Source organism: Triplophysa dalaica, chromosome 3, assembly GCF_015846415.1.
Source record: "Triplophysa dalaica isolate WHDGS20190420 chromosome 3, ASM1584641v1, whole genome shotgun sequence".
NCBI lineage: Eukaryota > Metazoa > Chordata > Actinopteri > Cypriniformes > Nemacheilidae > Triplophysa > Triplophysa dalaica.
The window spans coordinates 12094743-12114619 of NC_079544.1; the positions used below are offsets into that span (position 1 = coordinate 12094743).

General features: G+C 37.3%; 2 protein-coding genes across 5 annotated transcripts; one reads left to right on the forward strand and one right to left on the reverse strand.

The window, feature by feature from the left end:
• Positions 1–719: 719 nt before the first annotated feature.
• elovl1a (ELOVL fatty acid elongase 1a) lies at positions 720–9510 on the reverse strand. Of its 4 annotated transcripts, none has more exons than XM_056744275.1 (9): positions 9482–9510; positions 9256–9347; positions 4515–4604; positions 4073–4263; positions 3757–3837; positions 3269–3325; positions 3064–3169; positions 1640–1779; positions 720–1483 (listed from the first exon to the last, which is right to left on the reverse strand). In XM_056744275.1, the coding sequence occupies exons 3-9, from the start codon at positions 4573–4575 to the stop codon at positions 1172–1174; spliced, it is 948 nt and encodes a 315-aa protein (XP_056600253.1). In that variant the 5' UTR covers positions 4576–4604; positions 9256–9347; positions 9482–9510; the 3' UTR covers positions 720–1171. The 4 variants fall into 4 exon arrangements, with proteins under 4 accessions (XP_056600253.1, XP_056600252.1, XP_056600251.1 ...); XM_056744274.1 differs by lacking the exon at positions 9482–9510 and adding an exon at positions 6181–6216; XM_056744273.1 differs by lacking the exons at positions 9256–9347; positions 9482–9510 and adding exons at positions 6181–6216; positions 6311–6776.
• A 4511-nt stretch (positions 9511–14021) lies between these two features.
• kncn (kinocilin) lies at positions 14022–19271 on the forward strand. The gene is made up of 5 exons (XM_056742358.1): positions 14022–14169; positions 16171–16239; positions 16714–16791; positions 18246–18342; positions 19205–19271. Exons 1-5 carry the CDS (start codon positions 14022–14024, stop codon positions 19269–19271), a joined length of 459 nt encoding a protein of 152 aa, XP_056598336.1.
• Positions 19272–19877: the final 606 nt, after the last annotated feature.

Below are 19877 nucleotides of genomic sequence, written 5' to 3' on the forward strand. Positions count from 1 at the left end.
AATGGAACTAAAACATTCTCCTGCAGTCCCTGCAATGCTGCTGGTGAGGTTCTTGATAACCTCAGATTGTGGGTGGGTGCTGAAATTTAGGTCTATGGTTCAAAATAAAACTACACTGCTGTCTTTTGATTATCAAAGGAATAATTCACAAAAAAAATCCTTGCCCTGAACACAGAGAATTGTTTTTTACTTGTAACCAAACAGTTCTTGACCCCATTGACTATAGTAGGAAATATTGCTTTATATTGTTTTGTTGAACACCGAAGATATTTGGAAGGATGACAGCAAAGTTCTGGGGCACATTTTTGTCAATTTTCCTACTATGGTGGGTCAATCTGGTCCTAGAACTGTTTGGTTCCGACCATTCATCCAAAGATCTTTGTGTTCAACCAAACAAAGAAATTTGGAACAACTAGAGAATAATTCATGACATAATTTTCCTTGTTGGATCAAATATCCAACATATCCAATATATTTATACTGTAGTGTGTTCTGAGAAACTATTTCCTGTGACTCATGTCAGCATGTCACTAGCAACGCCAAGGTCAGGGATTCAATCCCAGTGGATTGCACATAGTCAAAACCAAAATGTATAATACAATGCAAAGCAATTCGCTTTGGATAAAAGCGTCTGCTAAATGTAAATGTATATTACAATCTTTGTGAGGTAAAGGTGGATATCCAGAATGAAACCAAACCAAGACAACATGCAAAACATACAGGTTCTTATAAAAAGCTTTTATTAACTGATAAGTTATCAAGAGTAAAAAAAAAATGGACAACTCATACATATCCAATAAACTGCAGGGAAATATTTATTTACACTCAAGTTTGGGTTAGATCTGTGAGAACTGTACACTGTGCAAACAACCGGGAGAGTCATGCCAGCAAAAGCCGAGGTGATCTGGATTTAGTGTCGGGTTTCAGAGCGACATCAACACGGACGATTTTAGCGGACAAATTCTCTTCATGCATAGTGCTCCCCAGCCTGAGGCTCCAACATCAATAAATACAAAGGAAAGGGGGACCCACCGTCAGATCCAATCTGCTGTTTCATCTCCCGTGCATTCATAAAAAATGACATTTGACAAAGAAAACAATAATAACAATGGTCTCTGGACTAGTGTGACGCTCCAGTGAAGTCATGTATGCTTTATTTTCACTGGTTCCTTCAGACCTCCTTCACTTTCCCATTGTGAGCAAATCCATTACTGTAGAGGACATTGCCATTTTCCAAATGTTTACCGTTGGCTACTAACACTGGCTCAATAACAGTGGTAATGCCATTCTGTTTGGGTTTGTCTTCATTGCTAACAGGTAGCCGCTTGCGCTTTACATAGGTCTGGATCCAGAAGTTGGAGAAAAGGACGAAGAAAAACATGCCGTAGATCCAGATGAGATGAATGAACATGGGCACCTGGTATTCACACTTTTCCATGAAGTAATACTGAGAGATATGGACAGACACCAGCACAAACTGAATCTGTGGAAAGTTCAAGAGAAAATTTAATTAAATTGGATTTGTTGAAATGAAAAATAAATTGAGTTTTGCTGTCTCTAATGCAAAAGCAGATCTCATTGGATATCAATGTAATTTTATAGGACTGTAACTATAAGTTTATTAAGAATCAATACTAACCAGCTGAATAGCAGTCATGTACTTTTTCCACCACAGATACTTCTGGAAACGTGGTCCTGCAGCTGACAAACCGTAGTATGTGTACATGATGACGTGGACACACGTGTTAACCAAAGCGTGGAAGGAACCCATTCCACCAGCTGTAAATTAGATTGTATTTTACCAAAAATATTAAAAAGGATAATTTGGTTTAGGAAAACAGACAGGACATCTTTATAATAGGCATCTTAAACTCCAATGAGTACTGAATCCACATCATATTTTGAACAATCCTCAAGAACCCAAAAATAAACTCGTCTTAAGTTAAATTTTAGTTACACAGCCATATCATCAGTTATACTCACTTTTCATGTCATATGCCAATATACATTATATATTTTTGCATTCACATGCAGGAAAGAAACAAAAGTAGTCTTAGATTATACACTGCCCTTTCAAAAAAAGTCACACACTATTCGCTTTTGCATTTGCCGTGGCATTGTTTCTATAAACATTTATTCCCACCCAGAGTTGTATTACTTTTCACCAAGATCTTGTATTGAAGATGGGAGAGTAGGAACGCTGCGCAAAGTCTTCTCCAGCACATCCCAAAGATTCTCAATGGGGTTAAGGTCTGGACTCTGTGGTTGCAAATCAATGTTTGAAAATTATGTCTCATGCTCAATGAAACCATCTTTCACAATTTGAGCCAGATGATGGCTTGGAATCTGCCCTTGCCGTCAGGGAAGAAAATATCCAATGATGGAATAACCTGGTCATTTAGTATATTCAGGTAGTCAGCTGACCTCATTCTTTTGGCATATAATGTTGTTGAACCTTACCTGACCAACTGCATTAGCCCCAGATCATAGCACTGCCCAGGTGGTGACTTGTTTTTGGACGGGCAGTGTATTTTCTAGTATATAATTAATTACATCTATATCTCTGCAAGTCCACTACATGTAACATAATACCAATGTCAGATATTAATTTCCCTTGTTTTTCAATAAAACATTTTGGTTAAATAGAATGTCAATTTAACCCTTTCATGCATAAATGATCAAACCCTCAGACACAATGTTTTTCCTATGTGTTTTTATTGCTCTGAGGACATTAAAAAGTGTTGAACTTTCTATTTTTCTACTTCAGTGTACATCTGAAGATGTGAAAGTGTATGGGATGATGCACAAGTGTCCCCTGTAGTGGTTGATGTGCAACTATGTCATCCAAACCCAAAATATGCCACTGTTGTGACCTCTATGCATGAAATGGTTAAATAATTGTGATCCTCTGAGATTGTGTGGTGATATTCACAATTAAAACATACTATGTTTATTATATTAAAGGGTAAGTAAATTAGATTTTGGAATGAGCTTACCCTTTAACATATGTTAAAAAAAAGTTTACAAATGTTGTAACTCTGCACGCAGAAATAAGTGACTTACCAGGTGTGAGAGTGATGCCCCACCACCAAGTCCAGGGCAAGATAGAATGATGGAATACATGCAGGAACGTCACCTGACTCTGCTTCTTTCTCAACACAAAGAACGCCTGCATCACAGACACAGCTCTCGTCAAGACAGGTAAGAAATCAACTGCTTTAAAACAATGTAAACCATAGACCAAATAACAAAAAATATATATATTTACCGTGTCAAGCAGCTCAACATATTTTGAAAAATAGAACAACCAGGCAGCTCGAACCATCTGAGGACACAATTACAACTTTTTTAATGAAATTATCAACAATTAAAGGATTAGTTCACCTTCAAAATGAAAATTCTGCCATCATTTACACGCCCTCTTGTCATTTCAAACCTGTATGACTTTCATTCTTCTGCAGAGCACAAAAAGAAGATATTTTGAAATATGTTGGTAACAGGACAGCACAGCCTCCCCATACACTTCCATTGTATGGTCATAAAACCAATGCAAGTGAATGGGGGGCTGTTTACAACATTCTTCGAAATATCTTCTTTTGTGAAGAAAGAAAGTCAGACAGGTTTAAAATAACAAGAGGGCGAGTACATGATGACAGAATTTTCCTTTTGAAAGTGAACTACTCCTTTAAATCATTACTTGGATAATTGATGAGCACTTCTGAGAATAAGAGAAGGGCATGAATGAACGAAACTTACTCGGAGAGCTTGAGGGGTGCTGGAGGGGTCACAGAGGTCACATCTCCAAGTGTATGTTGTGGCCCAGCCAGACATCAAGAGCTGTAACAAAAACACATGTCATGCTAATCTAAAAGTGACACAACAGAGACTGTGAACGAGATTGTTCCAACCTCAGTTACGAAAATATTTATCAGAATATGTCTCAAAAGATTTCTATGCTCAATCTATTCATTTACGGAACAATTCTCAGAAAGTTATTTTGAAACCATACTATTGTTATGAAGTCCAATAAGTTTAGTCTACTGTAAAAAATTATAATAATACAGCAACGCACCTCATAAACAACGTAGGCATTATAGGCAACCATAAAGAAATTGTAGAAAACCATGGCTGTGTTGAGGCGGAGGGGTTTGCGATTAGCCATGAATCGCGGTCCTGCATATAAAACGAAGAACACATATCCCAGCAAGATGAGCGTCATCTGAATGGGACTCTGCATTAGAGGATAATCCCGAACTCTGGGATCTGAGGGAAATCACAGAAAACCGATCAATCGACATGATGACATAATTCTTACAGTTCCACGATGCTCTTAAAAGTAGATTCTATATTATATTTTATTCAATAGCGTCCGAACTGCAGTGCAACACCCCAAAAAAAGATATTGTTCTTTTTGACGCAGGCTTAATAGTTTTTATGCACCCAACACTGTTATCAAGAAAATTGTTATATCAATGATTTATTTTCATAATCATCTAAAACCATGAAACTCTTACCTGTTCTTTCCAGAAGGTAGTCATTGAACTTCAAGACGTTTGAAACCACCTCCGACAACATCTTGTCTTTATCTTCAGACAACTAATAAACTGGAGAACAGAGGTAAATGTGATAAAATAAGCGGACAATGGCAATGTGGCCAGTACAAACTAGACAGAGACTGATTTGCTGTTGGTAACAAAACAGTGTGGATTCAGAGTCAACAATGACAGGAAAGCAAACATGAAACAGCTGGCCAAGTGAAGCTGTACCTGAGTGACACTACACATTAAATTATGTCGATGTTGAAACCAGACCCAAATCCATTCAAGGTTAGTATGTTCCCTAAAAGTAAAATGACTATAATATGATTAAAAAATATAACCATTTTGTTACAATTTCGGATACAGTTGTTAAGAAGAGGGCATATTACAACCTTTTATTTAATTTGTGTGTGAATGATCAACTCATGATAAACCCTTCAGAGCAAACCCCAAATTAAAAGCTTATTAAAGTCAATTGATTAAAATGAATAAAGGCGTTACCATGCTCATAGACATAGACACACATGGCATCAGCCACACCAACATAATAGAATTATGAATAAATGAATGAGGCATTTATATAGCACTCTATTGTGTATAGCTGTACACCCGAAGCGCTTTACAATCATGTGAGGGGGGACTCTCCTGACCCACAACCAGTGTGCAGCATCCACTTGGAAGATGCGACAGGAGCCACAGTACAACGGTGCCAGTGTGCTCACCACACACCAGCTATAGGCAGAGAGGAGAGAGAGATAGACCCAATTCAGAGGGTGGGGATTAATAGGAGGCAATGCTTGAAATGGCCAGTGGAGGGAATCTTGCCAGGACACCGGTGTTACACCGCTACTCTTTACGAGAAGTGCCATATGATCTTTAATGATCACAGGGAGTCAGGACCTCGGTTTAACATCTTATCCGACGGCCGACGCTTTTTTAAAGTATAGTGTCCCCAACACCACACTGGGGCATTAGGACCCACACAGACCACAGGGTGAGCAGCACCCCCTGCTGGCCTCACTAACACCTCTTCAATCAGCAACCTTGCTTTCCCAGGAGGTCTCCCATTCAGGTACTGAACAGGCTCAGCCTGCTTCGCTTCAGTTGGCAACGAGTCTTGGGCTAAAGGGTGATATGGCTGCGCAAATTATAAAGATCCTTCTTCAAAGCTGTCAATGTTCAACAGACACACAATGAGATATGGCGTCAAAAGATGCTTTACTCCTATCTGCCTATGCAATGCACCTTCAAAACATGAACAAACCATATTTCACCATATAACATATGATCTTAACAACTGAGCAAAACCACAAAATTTGTCGTGAGGAAGGGATGAGACTGTTCTGTTGCCTCCTCTGGTACTACAAGGCCTCTAAGGACTAATAGTTCCTAGGTTCAGAGCCAGTTAAGCTGGCGAGGTGGAGCAAGGCAGATATCTCACCATTCAGTCACAGAATCAGATTAAGTGACTAGACATGAACTGCTATGAAAACATTAACGCAAATGAATCACGAACAGTTGCACACAGAAAAACAAACCATTAAAACAAACATAAACATAGACAGAAAAACGAATTCACCCTTTCTAACACATCAAGCCTATAGCTATAGCTTGAGCTGACAAGGATATGGTTAAAACTTACCTGTTGTCTATCCTTTGACTCTCTTATACAGCCACTCTAGGCACAAACAAAAGAATAAACAAAATGATCAGAATGCTGCCCCACAGGGGCAAACAAATGAAGAACGGACCAAATAAAACTGTCCCTAAACTTTTTCTTCTCAGCGTCCCAACTCTTGTCCTTCAGTAAGCCAGTTCTCCTTGATCACAGCTGTGTTTTATGGGTTTAAGAGGAAGGAAGAATATATTCCAGTGGGAGCTTTGGCAAGGCGGTGACAAGCCCGCATTGAAATGTGTCACTCACTGCCCAATATAAAACTGAGGAGAGGCTCATTCTAAAGAGAGACTACACCCGCCCGGTTTCAGGATTGCAACCTGCATTCATGTGTCAGAAACCGCCCTCTGAAACCAGTCTCATAGCTCAACGATTGGCTCTTGCGAGTGAAGCTCGCCAGCGATTGGTTCTGAACCTAGTGTGGTTTTCATTATGCAGTGGAAGTAGGCGAGAATTGAGCGGCGATCGCTCGTCAATGAAAAAGCCTTTTGTTTCCCTAGGGTCACGAATATGGGCGTGAGGCTTATTCAGCGAGAGAACAAAAACAGATAAAATATAGACAAGATATCTATACAATACAAATATAATTTCTAAAAAATGATAATTTAAAAAGTCTCACTTGTTGGGAACAAAGCAAAAGATTTAAAATGTCAATAAAGTTGAATGACATAAGCTGATACAGATCACAGTGCTAATGTTTAGTTAATGTTTAGTATCTTGAGCGATATGTGTTGTATCAAAATGAGGTGTGTTTTATAAATCACACCACCAAGAGCACACTGACATTATATATCAAAGTTCTCCAGCGATCAGCTACCATGTGGTGCTTGGTCTCTGCAGGGACACTACGTTAGTTTCACTGGATTCCCGTAGCACTGGTTTGACCCGTTCCACATACGTTGAGGATAGGGTGTGTGATCCGTCAAACTGACTCACTCTTGTAGCAGCTCGGGAGGAGGAATGTCAAAAATCCTGACATGAGTGGGGTGTTTCAACTCTTGTCATATTTCTGTGACACAAAACGTTCGATAAGCTGAACACGGAGTGCTGTATCCAAACCCTAAATAACTTAATTCACATTTAAATGAAAAATGATCTTGAATGCAGTTAGGTTAGGGTATATTAACGGTTTATGCAATTTTCAATATGACATCTTGTTTATCAACTTCCTGTGGCTACACTTCCTGACGGAGACACTTGTGTAAGCCAGTTTGCCTTATCAGAAGATGAGCATTGCAGTAACAGAAAAACATTTTTTCATACCATCACAGCTTTCTGAAGACTTGAAGAACTCTCTCTCTCTATATATATATACTGTATATATTTATTTACATTATAAATCTTGAACATCTTTACACAATAAGCTGTTGGGACAGTAAACAGGAACACATGAAGATGCTATTTAACTTCAACGTTTCTGTGTTGATGTATTTCTGAAAGCTTGGACTCTTGATTTCATAGGTCCTAAAGCCAGAAATATTTGACATCAGTATATTCGGAAGAGTTTACTAATCCGTTTATCACACCTAGCCGTGTATGATGCGTCTTCTTTAGCAACATTCCCAAACCCATGTGTTACATTCCTTATTTACATCATCACCTTGCCTGAGGATTATACGCTTGCTTTTTTCCAAAACCTGACTAACCAAGACGTGACTGTGACGTTTTGGTATGATTTAGTCAACTTTGTTTCATTCTTCATCACTTCAATTATGGTTATGACTTTAAATCCCATGTATGTTTATATACCTATGCATCTGAGGTGGATTGATTAATTGACTAGATTTTACTAAGGGTCAAAGTTTAGACAGTTAACACCTGCTGGTAGATTACTGTAACTACATCTTTAGATAAAAGTGGCCATTTATTCAGACAACATAAAAAAAGTTAGCAAACAACACAAACTATGTATGTTTATTGTATCCTAATACAGGAGAACTGACCATCTAAGGATTAATCCAATCTTGTATGTTACAAGAAATGAGAAAATTTTGATACATTTTTAGCCTTTAGGAGTGTCGTTTAAATTAAAAAAGGATTTTTTCATTATTTAATATTGAGGTTTAAGGCAAACAAACACAGCAAATGAACAGGCCATGTAATCTTATTTAAAAAAATCAGCTGTCTCCCATTTCACTCATTACTTCACTAAATAAACCTATGTTTCCTTTTGCAGCCCTCGTGACTGTGAAAACTCAATTTATATAACTTGGAATTTTGCTCAAACAGACATATTTGTAGGACCGAAACAGACTTTCAACACAGCTACGCCTGTGTTGACTGTGAGATGCTTATCATGAAGACTGCTGATCAGCCGATTCATTCATGTGTAAACAATAAACTCACATCTGCAGATTTTAAATAGAAAACAAATGCTGTATTTCAATTAAGCATAAGGTGAAATAAATATACAAGAAGGACATTTCTTTACAGTGCTGTAGCTGATAAAGTGCAGGGTTAGAGAGAATAGCCCCCTCTGAAAAGCAGTGAAACTGGACTGTTGGCTCTCTTTCAGAAGTTGATCTGAGGGCGTTGGTAGTCAAACATCAGCTTTTTATCTTTTGAAAATATTTCACGCCTAGTAACTCTTACCACGTTCAAAATAAAAGAACCTTACAAACAATTAAAAACATGCATTTAAAAAAATGTGCATATTATCACATAAATAACACTGGTAAAATATTGAAACTTAAGAAAATGTGTCCCCTTATATATTGTCTTGTCAATGTCTCTAATTCATGAACTATTTGGAGTTTAATTTGAACTTTGATGCATTTGTGTGCTTTGAAGGGGATGTGCAGCGGTGTTTCCTGCATTCTGAATTCTTAACAATGTTAAACGTGCTGTCTTCTCATGCTTGACACATGGTCAACTTGTCAAAAAACCAGTTGGGCGAATGACATAGTATTTCTGCGCTCGATACATTCCCGCAGAGTTTGTTTAGGTTCCGGAAAGTTTTTTTTGAACATGAGAAGCACTAAAATGAATATATTTTCAATCAAACAGATTCACAATAACTTGAGCGTAACATCAAATTCCTACCTGATCAATCGTGCGTCATGACGAAGGAAACGGCGTGATCTGGAAGCCCGGAAGGAGTGGATTCGTCCATCTATTGTAGATTTGCTCTGTCACTTTGTAATGAGGAAATCAAGAAACTTGTTAGTTTGTAGAAAGTAACATTTAACGTCAGATAGAAAATACATGTTTCTGCAGAGAAACAAGTTAAAACATTTACGAGCGTTATTGAAAAAACATGTGCTTCTACCTCGCTCCTGTGTAGCGTTCCTGCTGTTTTGTCTCGTGCCAGAAGATGTCGCTGTTCTTCAACAAAAGAGCTATTAAACAATGAATAGTTTAGAATTTCAATAGGCCAATTTCTTTTAAGTAATTCAAATGTCATGTATAAAAATGAAAGAAACGTTTATCATGCAATTTAGATTAATTCCACTTATTGTTTTGTGGAGGTTATGATTTACCGTACAGCCTTACAACAGTCTGGGGAGTGAAAGGGAATGGAGAACAAGAGAACAACTGATAGGGAACAGATAACAAGGCATCACAATCGGTTGGACAGTCATTTTATTGTATGTTCACTGCTTTTAAAACTTTTTTGTGGGGTATTATAAAAAATATCAAATCAAATAATTGTTTGGGTAACTGTGATTATCAAAACATATAAAACATTTGTGACAACAATTCCCAATAAAAATGTGACAACCTGGCCTGACCTGACATTAATGAGAAAAAAATAACTTTATTTTAAGCTTGCAATTCAACGTTGATGCGACTTATTGTGGTTTATTTGTATTTGGATGTTTTTTTTAAATAAATCATTACCAAGCTATTACAAAAATCGAAAATCACAAACATTATACTAATTCCCAACAGGTTTTGAGGTGTTTGAAACCAACACATGAAATTGAATTTAAAATGTTATAGTATAGTATTGTAAACAGAATGTGTGAAGATACACATACTGTATGTATCCATTGTTGTAAGTTCACCAATACTGTATGTCTACGTTTTATAAGTTACATAATGAACTATGTATATGTTAACATTTTTTGTAAATTGATAAAATGCCAGTTACATTAAATATAAGCACATTATGTATAAGAATTGAAAATTCTGTTCATCTCATTTACTCGTTCATCTGATTACCTTTACGTTTATCAATGTCTTCATTTTTTATAAAAAAACGATGAAAAGCTTTGTCTCTCAGCTTCACACAATCTCATTGTCTCTCAGAATTTCATCCTCACCGTGCAGACCCGTTATATGGATACAGAGCAGGTAGCTCAACCTCAGTGGTAATTGAGTTCACAGCTGGTAGCTTTGCCTGAGTAGACATAATACCCATGAGGCAACAAAGGCCAACCTCTTCCGCAGCAGGTCAGAGTAGCTCATCGATAGCACAGACTTAAATGGATGTCGCAATTACGTGCCTCAGGTCCAACAGGCTAATTATTGTGGGGCTGTAAGCTCTTTAGTAATGGCAGCCCACATCGTATATTTATCCATGCGCTTCTGTATCCTCCTCCGTCATCAAAGCGTCTAAAGAGCATATGAGCCAGTGTTTTTGCATTAGCCGGTCTACAGATTTTCATTGACAGGATGCCAATTCCTCAATGACAGTAATATTAATTGCAGTTGTGGGTAGTTAAGGATTTTGACACATTGGAAATATTTTCCAGCTCTCAATAATTCAATTTTAATTCATTAAGAATATTGATCATTTACACTTAAGTCATTAAGAAAATAAAGTTTCAACAAGTGTCGCCACTTATATCTAAATTTACTTACAGTGCATTTGGGGTTCACAGTTTTTAGCGATCCACATGATCCCTAACCCACCACTTTATAATCTTATATATCCATACAAAAATGCTATAGTACAATAAATGTGACAAGCAGATAAATCTTATATCAACAAGAAGTACATCAAGCACTCAAATATTTTTCTTGAAATTAGGAAGATTGTTGTTTTGGGGAAAAAGGAGCATAAGGTTTGGTCTGTAGTGTTTTTCTTCATGAGGGTTTGACTGACAGCAATGATGATGTGAGGTGATTACTAAGGAGTATTGAGATGTTGGGAAGGACATTACTCCACATCTCCACATCTCCAACATTCAACAGAATAAAAACAAGGTTGAATTGTACACCAATTTAGAAAGATTTAAATATGAAACATTTAGATGTAGATAGGTATGATGTCATAGTAAGTAGAATTCAATGCCTACTTTCATTGCGTTTTACAATTGAATGTCCGGTGTATTCAATTTAGCGGCATCTAGCGGTGAGGTTGCGAATTGCAACCAACGGCTCACTCCACCCCTCCCTTTCGAAGCACTGTGGTGGTTGACACAGGACAAAGATGTCGTCACGTTTTAGCTCCTTTGCTGAAGGAGATCATGTTTTTCGAAACACCATCTGTAGAGCAGTTTGTCAGTTTTTGGCTACTGTAGAAACAACATGGCGAATTCCATGCAAGCGGACCCGCAGTGTATGTAGATAGGGAAATAAAAATGCTTCATAAGGTCTTTATACACCTATGAACACATTGTTATGAATATTATATTGAATTTCTGTCAATAGATCCTCCAAAAAATGACACACGGCATCTTTAACATAATTATAAAAAACATAATTTGAACTCATTTCAAATCAACAACAATGACCATTTATATAAGCATAATGGCTATGCGTGAAATGAATAGTTATTCCAAACATGATATAGCAGGACTATTTTCTTCTCTGTATTCCATTCATTTTCTTCCTTTGTTCCTTCCAACTGCCATCTTAGATCAACGTTTTTATTTAATTTTAATGAGATGCCTTGTTGATGTTTTGTCTGCGACTCTGACCTAATTATACTCACTTATTTTTGTTAAGATCATGAAATAAATAGGAGAACTGGGCCTGTTGAATAGAAGGGGCCATCATTGTGTTTTATTCGAGTTATCTAACTTAATGGAATTGTTGTTACATCAGATCCTCTGTGTTATTGTATCAGGAACCATACATTTGAAATGAAACCTTATGCTTATAGCCTCTGTATGGCATTGAAGGGCCCAGTACACAAACAGGAAATGTGTCACTTCATATTCACCCATTAACGTCATTTGTTACCCAACTCTCTGGTGTTAATCCCGCTCACCCCCGGCTCCTTCCGTTGCCATGGCTATGCCATCTCTATGGCAACTCGCGGCCTTTGTGGATGGTCTCGGGTCCTGATGGCGGAGGATTCATTACACATTCCCTTCGAGCTCCAAGCCAAATCAGTCACAATGGAAGCTCTTCTGCAAGCTATTACAGTTAAGCGACCCTTGAGAAAATCTTGTGAAAATCTTGCAGAGGTTGTTTAATAAATAAGGCAGTAACAGAGTTTGTGGATTTGATCAAAGAGATTAAACAAAGAAAGTGACCTTTTTATTTCTAACATTTATGTTGTCTTTATGGCCCATTGTTAAATATCTTATAGAGATTGTGTACTAGTGACCAGTTTAGACCGTTTAGAAATCTAATTTTGCCAGCTTAAGCAGCAAAAAATGTATGCCGTTGAACTCATAGGCTACCTGTTTTTGTATTTATAACAAAGTCAAATTATGCTATTGCTAACTGTACCCATGGCCCTTTATGTATAGCCTTGCTTTTCATTTTACAGAAAACGTGTTCTAGATTAAAACCATATCTTCGGTCATAAAGCAAGCAGCCTCACAGTGTCTGACATTGACCTCAACCCTTGTTATGGAACCTGTTTTTATTTTTAAGATATTTTCTGTCCCCCAAGGTTACACTCTGACTCTTGCGTAGGCTGCAATTGAAAACAGTTGTTTGGTTATTATGTTAGAATTAGTAGCTCAGATGAGAAGTAGCAAATGTTCTGTGTCAGGTTGTTACTAATATAGGACCCTATGATTTTTTTCTCGAATTAGGCCACATTTTCTGAAATCGATTTTTCTCAAATTCGCCCACGTTTTTTCTTCTGTTTGAATTCTTGATTCTGTGTTTTCATTTACAGATGAAGAACAACTTCAGTGCACTATATTATTTACTCATAAACAATAATACAATTCCAACCTGCATAGTTTTTCAACCTTTTCTTTTTTAAATAAGAAATAGAATTAGAAAATAAGGGATAATGTACAACTATGTTAACATAAAGAAGCACTGTCTGTACCACTGCATTTTGTTCTTTTAAGGTCTACAAAATTATTGTAATATTTTTTACTTGCACATGTACTAGGCTACAACTTACTGAAGTAAATTCGAAGGCTGTATCCTCCGGAGGTCGCATTTGCCGACCGCTTACATCATTGAGATTATCTCATTTCAATTTAAAACATTATGTAATTCTTACCTTAAGAGGCTCCTAGAAACCAACCAAACTTATAACTTTTATGCAGTAATTTTGTCTTAACACACAACAAAGAGGATCCCTAGTATTTGTATCTCATGTGGGATCCCATAAGCATGGTTGGTAATTCTGCCTCTAGAAGGACATTCACTCCAGTTGTAAGGTATGCTTGACTTGGCCTTCCAAATGAAATGACTAGTCACCTTCAATCAGACCCAAATTAGTTTGAAGGGGAAGAGCATGAATCCAGCACGGTAACCAGAGCCCTGTGTTTAAAGATGCATGAAGACCCTTGAGGAGAAAGTAGAGGCTCTGTTCACCCATCTCACAAACGGTGAAAGTTCCATTCAGCTCTCGTGCGACACTGATCGTACGCTCTATGTGAATGCAGGTTACAGACAGGCGTGTGTGACGGCCAGACTGGGCAGGTGGGGGTTCCACCTGCTGAATGAACGCGGTCAGTATTGGGGAGTACCATGGGCTACGGGTGGGTTCGGCGCTGCTTAGCATAGTAGCAGGTTGCATCATCATTGGCGTGTCAAAGGACTGTGATGCAGATGCTGTTGGGGGCATCTTTCTGGGGGCAGGCGGACTTGGTAAGTACTATTTCTCATTTAGATGTTTAACCTATATGAGTATCAATGGTTATTTCTTACAATTTGTTATCATTACATTTTTATTTTATTGCTCTCTTCTATATAATGAATGTAGATGAGGACTTGCGCTGTCACGACTTCTGAAGCAATGCGATATCATAGCTTTGTGTAGTGAACAGCTTGAAACATTATTTTATTTGAAATATTGTCTTGGAAATCTTGTATATAATTGTTTATATATGTATATATTGTTGTCAACTCGAACTATTCTATACTAAATTCTCAAATTTATTATAAAAAACTACTTTTAATAAGAACACAGATGTGTGTTGGCATTTGTAAATTATGAAAACATTTTCAGGCGATCTATTCTTTTACATTATTACATTAGATCTGCTTCAACCTTAATATTTAGGAACTGCAGCAGTCTATATAGAACACAGTACATTAACTTGTTCACCCCACTTGGTATTTAGTGATAAGTCTGTTCTTCAATGCTCAGCTGTCGTGGTATTTGCTGGTACAGTATGTTTAAAATGTATTTACCAAAATGTAAATGTCATTTCATATGTTAAATGTATGCAAAAGTTATTTAATTCTGTTTTTTTAAGGTTTTACAGGCAGTGTTCCATTTGTAGACACTGACTGATTTCCTCACTGTTCCACAGGGCATGGCTACTTTGCATAATCATGCATTTTTAACACTACATCAGCCTCATATCAGCACTTTCCCATTGCACACTCATGAAACTAAAACACACACTCTGAAGGAGGGCTGTTGGAAATGCATTGGTTGATATTTTAAATGATGTATCTATTTCTCTATAGTCATTGAGGTTGAAGTTCAAAACAGACACATCTATCATTTGATCCAAGACTGTAATCCAAACCACCAGCTCAAGATAGTGGGTATGTTATCTACACAAGACCCTGTCACAATAGAGTTGCACAACACACCACCAGCCTTTGATCTGCGAGAAAAAAGTCAGCATTATCAGCACAGGTCCTCAAGGGTGATGTGTCAAATCTTGAAGGCACAAGTTCTTCAGTCTCACTAGATGATCAGTCTGTCTTGCACTTATTTCTTTAAATACACACCGTGTAATTTTTTGCTCCGTGTGCGTAAAGGAAAGGGAGATCTTTGTTAGATCCTGTATTGCTGGCATGGACTCACACACATTATAGAGCTTGGTCCTCTTTATTGGTGCGTGAACTGCTCTCCTGCCAAACAGAACGAATGCAGAACCTTCCACCACAGAGATGTATCTGGCTTGAGTTAGAAAAGAAAGCGCAAAGGAGACTGGAGGACAAAAATGACGAAAGATGAGGGTACACAAACAAGCCACGTGATGAAAAAGCCCTCAGCATGCAGCAATCATGCCAGGCAGTGGCCTCTCTTAACAGAAATTGGCCAAAACACAAAGCCAGAAGAGGTGCCTTGTCCTTTTCAAATGGGAATTGATTCGCAGCATGACAAGTAGGTCTGTGATCAAAATCGAGCTGTCTCCTAACCAGCCTCAGACCTCTCAAAACAAAAAGATAAACTGAAAGAAAGAAATCGAATGCGTGTCTTCATTAGCCGGATTTAAAACATGTTTCTACTGTGTCTTTGGGAAAGCACGTTAAACCAAAGCGTATAGCGATAATGTAATTCAGCACAAACAGGAATCAGAAAGAATTAATTCTCAGTGTTCATCAGTGCTTGAAAGGAACAAGCCTTTTGCTACAATTCAGTGCTTGTAAGCACTCTGTTCAGTGCTACGTTCCTATTATGAAGCTAAAATTGGTGTTCATCTGTTTGCAGTGTAATGCAATATGCATAGGGCATGTCTTTAGCTCTTGCGTGTAGCTCTAGCTCAGGGAACCATTGAGCGGAGAGAAAGTGCAGTTTATAAGATTGGAGCTGAATATTTCCCTAATGACAACATGAAGCGGGGAGTTCAGTGCACATCTGAGTTGACTGTTTTTTCTTAACTGTTTTTCTCTGTGTATGCTCTGCAGGCCTTCTCATTTCAGTCTACCCGTTTATAAGAGCATGGTTTAATTTCCACCACATACTACCCAATATAGGTGAGAACCAAGTGTCCTCTCAGTGGGTGAAATCCAAATATGTTTTTAATACAATTATAATATTTTTTTATTAATTAATAATAATTTTACAAATGCCTATTTGTGCCTAAATGCCAAATGTTGTATATATGCACATATTCAGTACAATCGCGCAATGGCATGGAATGGAATCAGTTTTTGTAATTTTGTCACTTAATATTTTTTTATTTATATGGCTACATGAAGGGGACATGATAAAATATGGTCAATAGGATATAAACCACCTCATAGCTGTGTCATTGTTAAAAATGACTCGACACCCATCAGCAGATCAGTGCATTTAATAACGGTATTGATACATTTAAATGCTACATAAAATCTCACTAAGTAAGCAGTTATACAGTCTTGATTGTTAGTGTAAAATGGATTTTTTTGCTCTTGAGACAGTGTCACACCACTTAATGGGACTAATAGGACAACATCTCTTTTTCTCAGGTAGCTTCAGAGTGCACCCAATGACTACAAACTCAAATCCAGCCCCAGAACAGCCCGTGGCTACACTCACACGAGAAGGTAAGTGGCTGTTCCAAGCGCATAAGCACACACAAACCCATTCAAACACACCCTCCAGCTAGAATCTGACAGTAGATTGATGTACTATGACACCACTTTAAATTGGCCATAGTTTCTCAGGGTCAGTGTGGATGTATTTTGCTTCACATTTACATCGTGCCATTCCTGATCTAATACATGATGCTGTGATAAAATCTTGAGCTGTAATCGAAGTAGAGCATTTCCATTAGGTAATTAACGTAGCAAATGGGTATTGTGTTGTTGCTCGAAATGCAAATAAGCTATCTAACATTAAATAGGATTTCATAGAAGTCACTTCAGCTACCTGAATGACATAATTTATTACACTTCTACAACCATGGGAATAATTAAGGGTCCAATGCAGGTTTCCCTTAAAATAGTACTTCTGTGTACATGTTTTTAACTGAAACAAACCTCAGCAATGACATACAATTACCTAACAGAGAGAATGCAAAGATGTATGAAAGTTGTGAAAAAAACAAGATTATTACATTCTTATTTTTGAACTGATCCTAATGTCAAAACAATGTACTTTCTTTGTTTACATTAGTACTGTTTTGTTTAAACAATATTTTCTTTGCAGTATTCAAGATCTCCAAACAATGTATCTTTTTATGTTATTTTTGACCATTTTGTCCTGTTTTGCATTCCGAGAAATAAATGCAAATAAAAACATATCGTCAATGTCCTTTCTAAACCTTGTATGTCCAAATGCACTGTTTTTAGGAAATGAAAAATACCTCACAACACAGCATTTAATCATTTAAAAAGTTACTTGGTTAAATATTTTTGAAACCAAGTGCAAACATAAAGGGTGACTAATAATAACGATTTATGGCAAGAAATTAAAATCACAAAATATGGAGATTTCACAAGGACAGCAAGAATTTTTTTATTTGGAATTTGCGAGAAGTACAAATATTGTAACAAATATTGTTACGAGGTTACTGAATGAAACGAAAATTATTGTTTTCATAAACATATACTTATAATGAGTAAATTCGGAAAAAAACTTATTTTGGTTTCTTTATCTTTTCACTGGCAGGATATTATTGAACCAAACTAGTTGAAAAGGTCTTATTTTAGTCTTTTTCCAAAACGTTTTATGAAAAAGTTTCATTTTCAGTGTTACTAAGCATGTCATGCTTTAATGACGGCATGAGCTCTATAAATTTGTGGCACACATTTTCTCTTAATTTCCCTTTCTCTTAAAATTAGCATTTTAGATCCAGATTTTTGTCCCCTCTGTCTATTCACTCGAAATGAAATGTGAACATCTGGCTTAGTTGCGAAAAATAATAATAAGCATGATTGTGCCCTAAATTTTGACATCCCTCAAAGCACACAGCAGTCATTCAGAGCATCATGTAACCAGACAACAGGGAGAATGTGTCGAGTGTACAAACAACAGTTTATGGCTTTTTTCTTTTTAGGGACTCAAAGCCAGCTGAACGTAGAGCGTTCGAAGAGCCGGATGGGGACGTTTGTGGAGACCATCCCAACAGCAGCTGAGGGCTCACAGGATGATGGGTGGGACATTTATTCACTGCCTAAAAATCCATTACAAAACTGCATTCATGTTTAAGAACAGCATAAATTAATCTTAAACTGAACACTGTTTAAACACTTGAGAAATTCAATCAATCTGTACAGTTTTTGACCTGTGTCAACAATTTATTAATCATTCATATATGCGCAATTTTACATGCGTGCACGCACACACACCCCCTGACATTTGCGACACAATATATTCCCTCCTTCAAAATATGGCAATCTCGCTAGGACCAGAGAGGCATTTAATTCCTCTAGCAGTCAGTGCCAAACAGCCCACGTATTTATGGCTTGTGAGAGGTTTGGATGGATTGGGGTTTCCATTTACTTCAACAAAGGTTTTTTGCTCCTCTTTTGAGGTTACTTTGTATTCTATGCCAGGATCCAATCATCAATTTTCATTGTTGCTCTCTATGACATTTTATGTTTAATGAAAGAGTAGCAAGAGTTTGCTTCTGAGTATGTGGTGCATTCATAATATGCAATCTCTTTTCTGCCTCCTGCATTGAATACGCCTCTATTTAAAGAATTAAAAGGGAAGGTCTTGACCACTTCCCATTATGAGCTTGTTGGTCTCAAACCAACAAAGAAGTTGCTGCGGATGTGGTTGTCATGGTAACTTACACCACTGCCTTCCCTCATATTGTAATTTTATGTTGCAAGAGAGCCAGACATGGCGCTGTCTATTCAGTTTACACTGTGAAACTACTAACCATTTATTCACACACACTCTCATACTTCATTATTAATTATTAGAACTGTTTCCCTCCTTGGATAAACGTCTGCTAAATGACTAAATGTAAATGTAATAGATGACCATCTTTTTTCTTACTTCTCTTAGGCCTTCTACAGATATTCCAGATATCCTGGGCAGGCGAAAGTTTAAATCTTCTGATCAAGATCCCTAATAATCCCTTGGATCCAACTTCATGTCATTAAAGAGCAAACAGTGTTTATTTCACCATAAGCGAGACTGATCTCTGCTCACAGCTCATGACAGTATCCTATCTGATTTCACCTTATAATCACACATGGTGTCTGCTGTAATATTAAAACAATGCACGATGAAAGGAAAGAAACTACACTTCAGAAATGTTTTGATGCAGATTAACAATGTAGGTATCATCTGCTGAACTGGTTTTATTCAAAACCAAAATGTTTTCAATATGTTTGAATCGAAAAAACTACATAAGGCCACAAATACAATATTTACAAATACATATTTACAAATTGTATTTACAAATACATACCTTTGTACAGTTTCAATTTCAAGCTTATGGAAAATAAGGGACAAGTTACACACAATTACTTATGACCTCAATATACCCTGTTCTATATGTTCATTTGTTGATGAATTGACTCTGTCTTTGTATGTAATGTATTTGAAAATTCATATGAAAAGTGTTCTTAAAAGGCATTAAAATTTGAGAACCTGTGTAGTAGAGTAGGCGGGGCGAGACCGTGGTTCGAGTCCGGTGAGTAATTGTGAATTAGCGCCAGCTGTGCGCACACCG

Excerpts from the sequence above, each read along its gene's own strand:
- elovl1a (XM_056744275.1), bottom strand. The coding sequence starts at position 4,575 with ATGTTGTCGGAGGTGGTTTCAAACGTCTTGAAGTTCAATGACTACCTT. Across the intron at positions 3,170-3,268 it reads ATGTTGAGCTGCTTGACACG|GCGTTCTTTGTGTTGAGAAA; the intron begins GTAAATATATAT and ends TCTGTGATGCAG. Across the intron at positions 1,780-3,063 it reads GGGCATCACTCTCACACCTG|CTGGTGGAATGGGTTCCTTC; the intron begins GTAAGTCACTTA and ends TCTAATTTACAG.
- kncn (XM_056742358.1), top strand. The coding sequence starts at position 14,022 with ATGAACGCGGTCAGTATTGGGGAGTACCATGGGCTACGGGTGGGTTCG. Across the intron at positions 16,792-18,245 it reads GGCTACACTCACACGAGAAG|GGACTCAAAGCCAGCTGAAC; the intron begins GTAAGTGGCTGT and ends TTTTCTTTTTAG. Across the intron at positions 18,343-19,204 it reads GAGGGCTCACAGGATGATGG|GCCTTCTACAGATATTCCAG; the intron begins GTGGGACATTTA and ends TACTTCTCTTAG.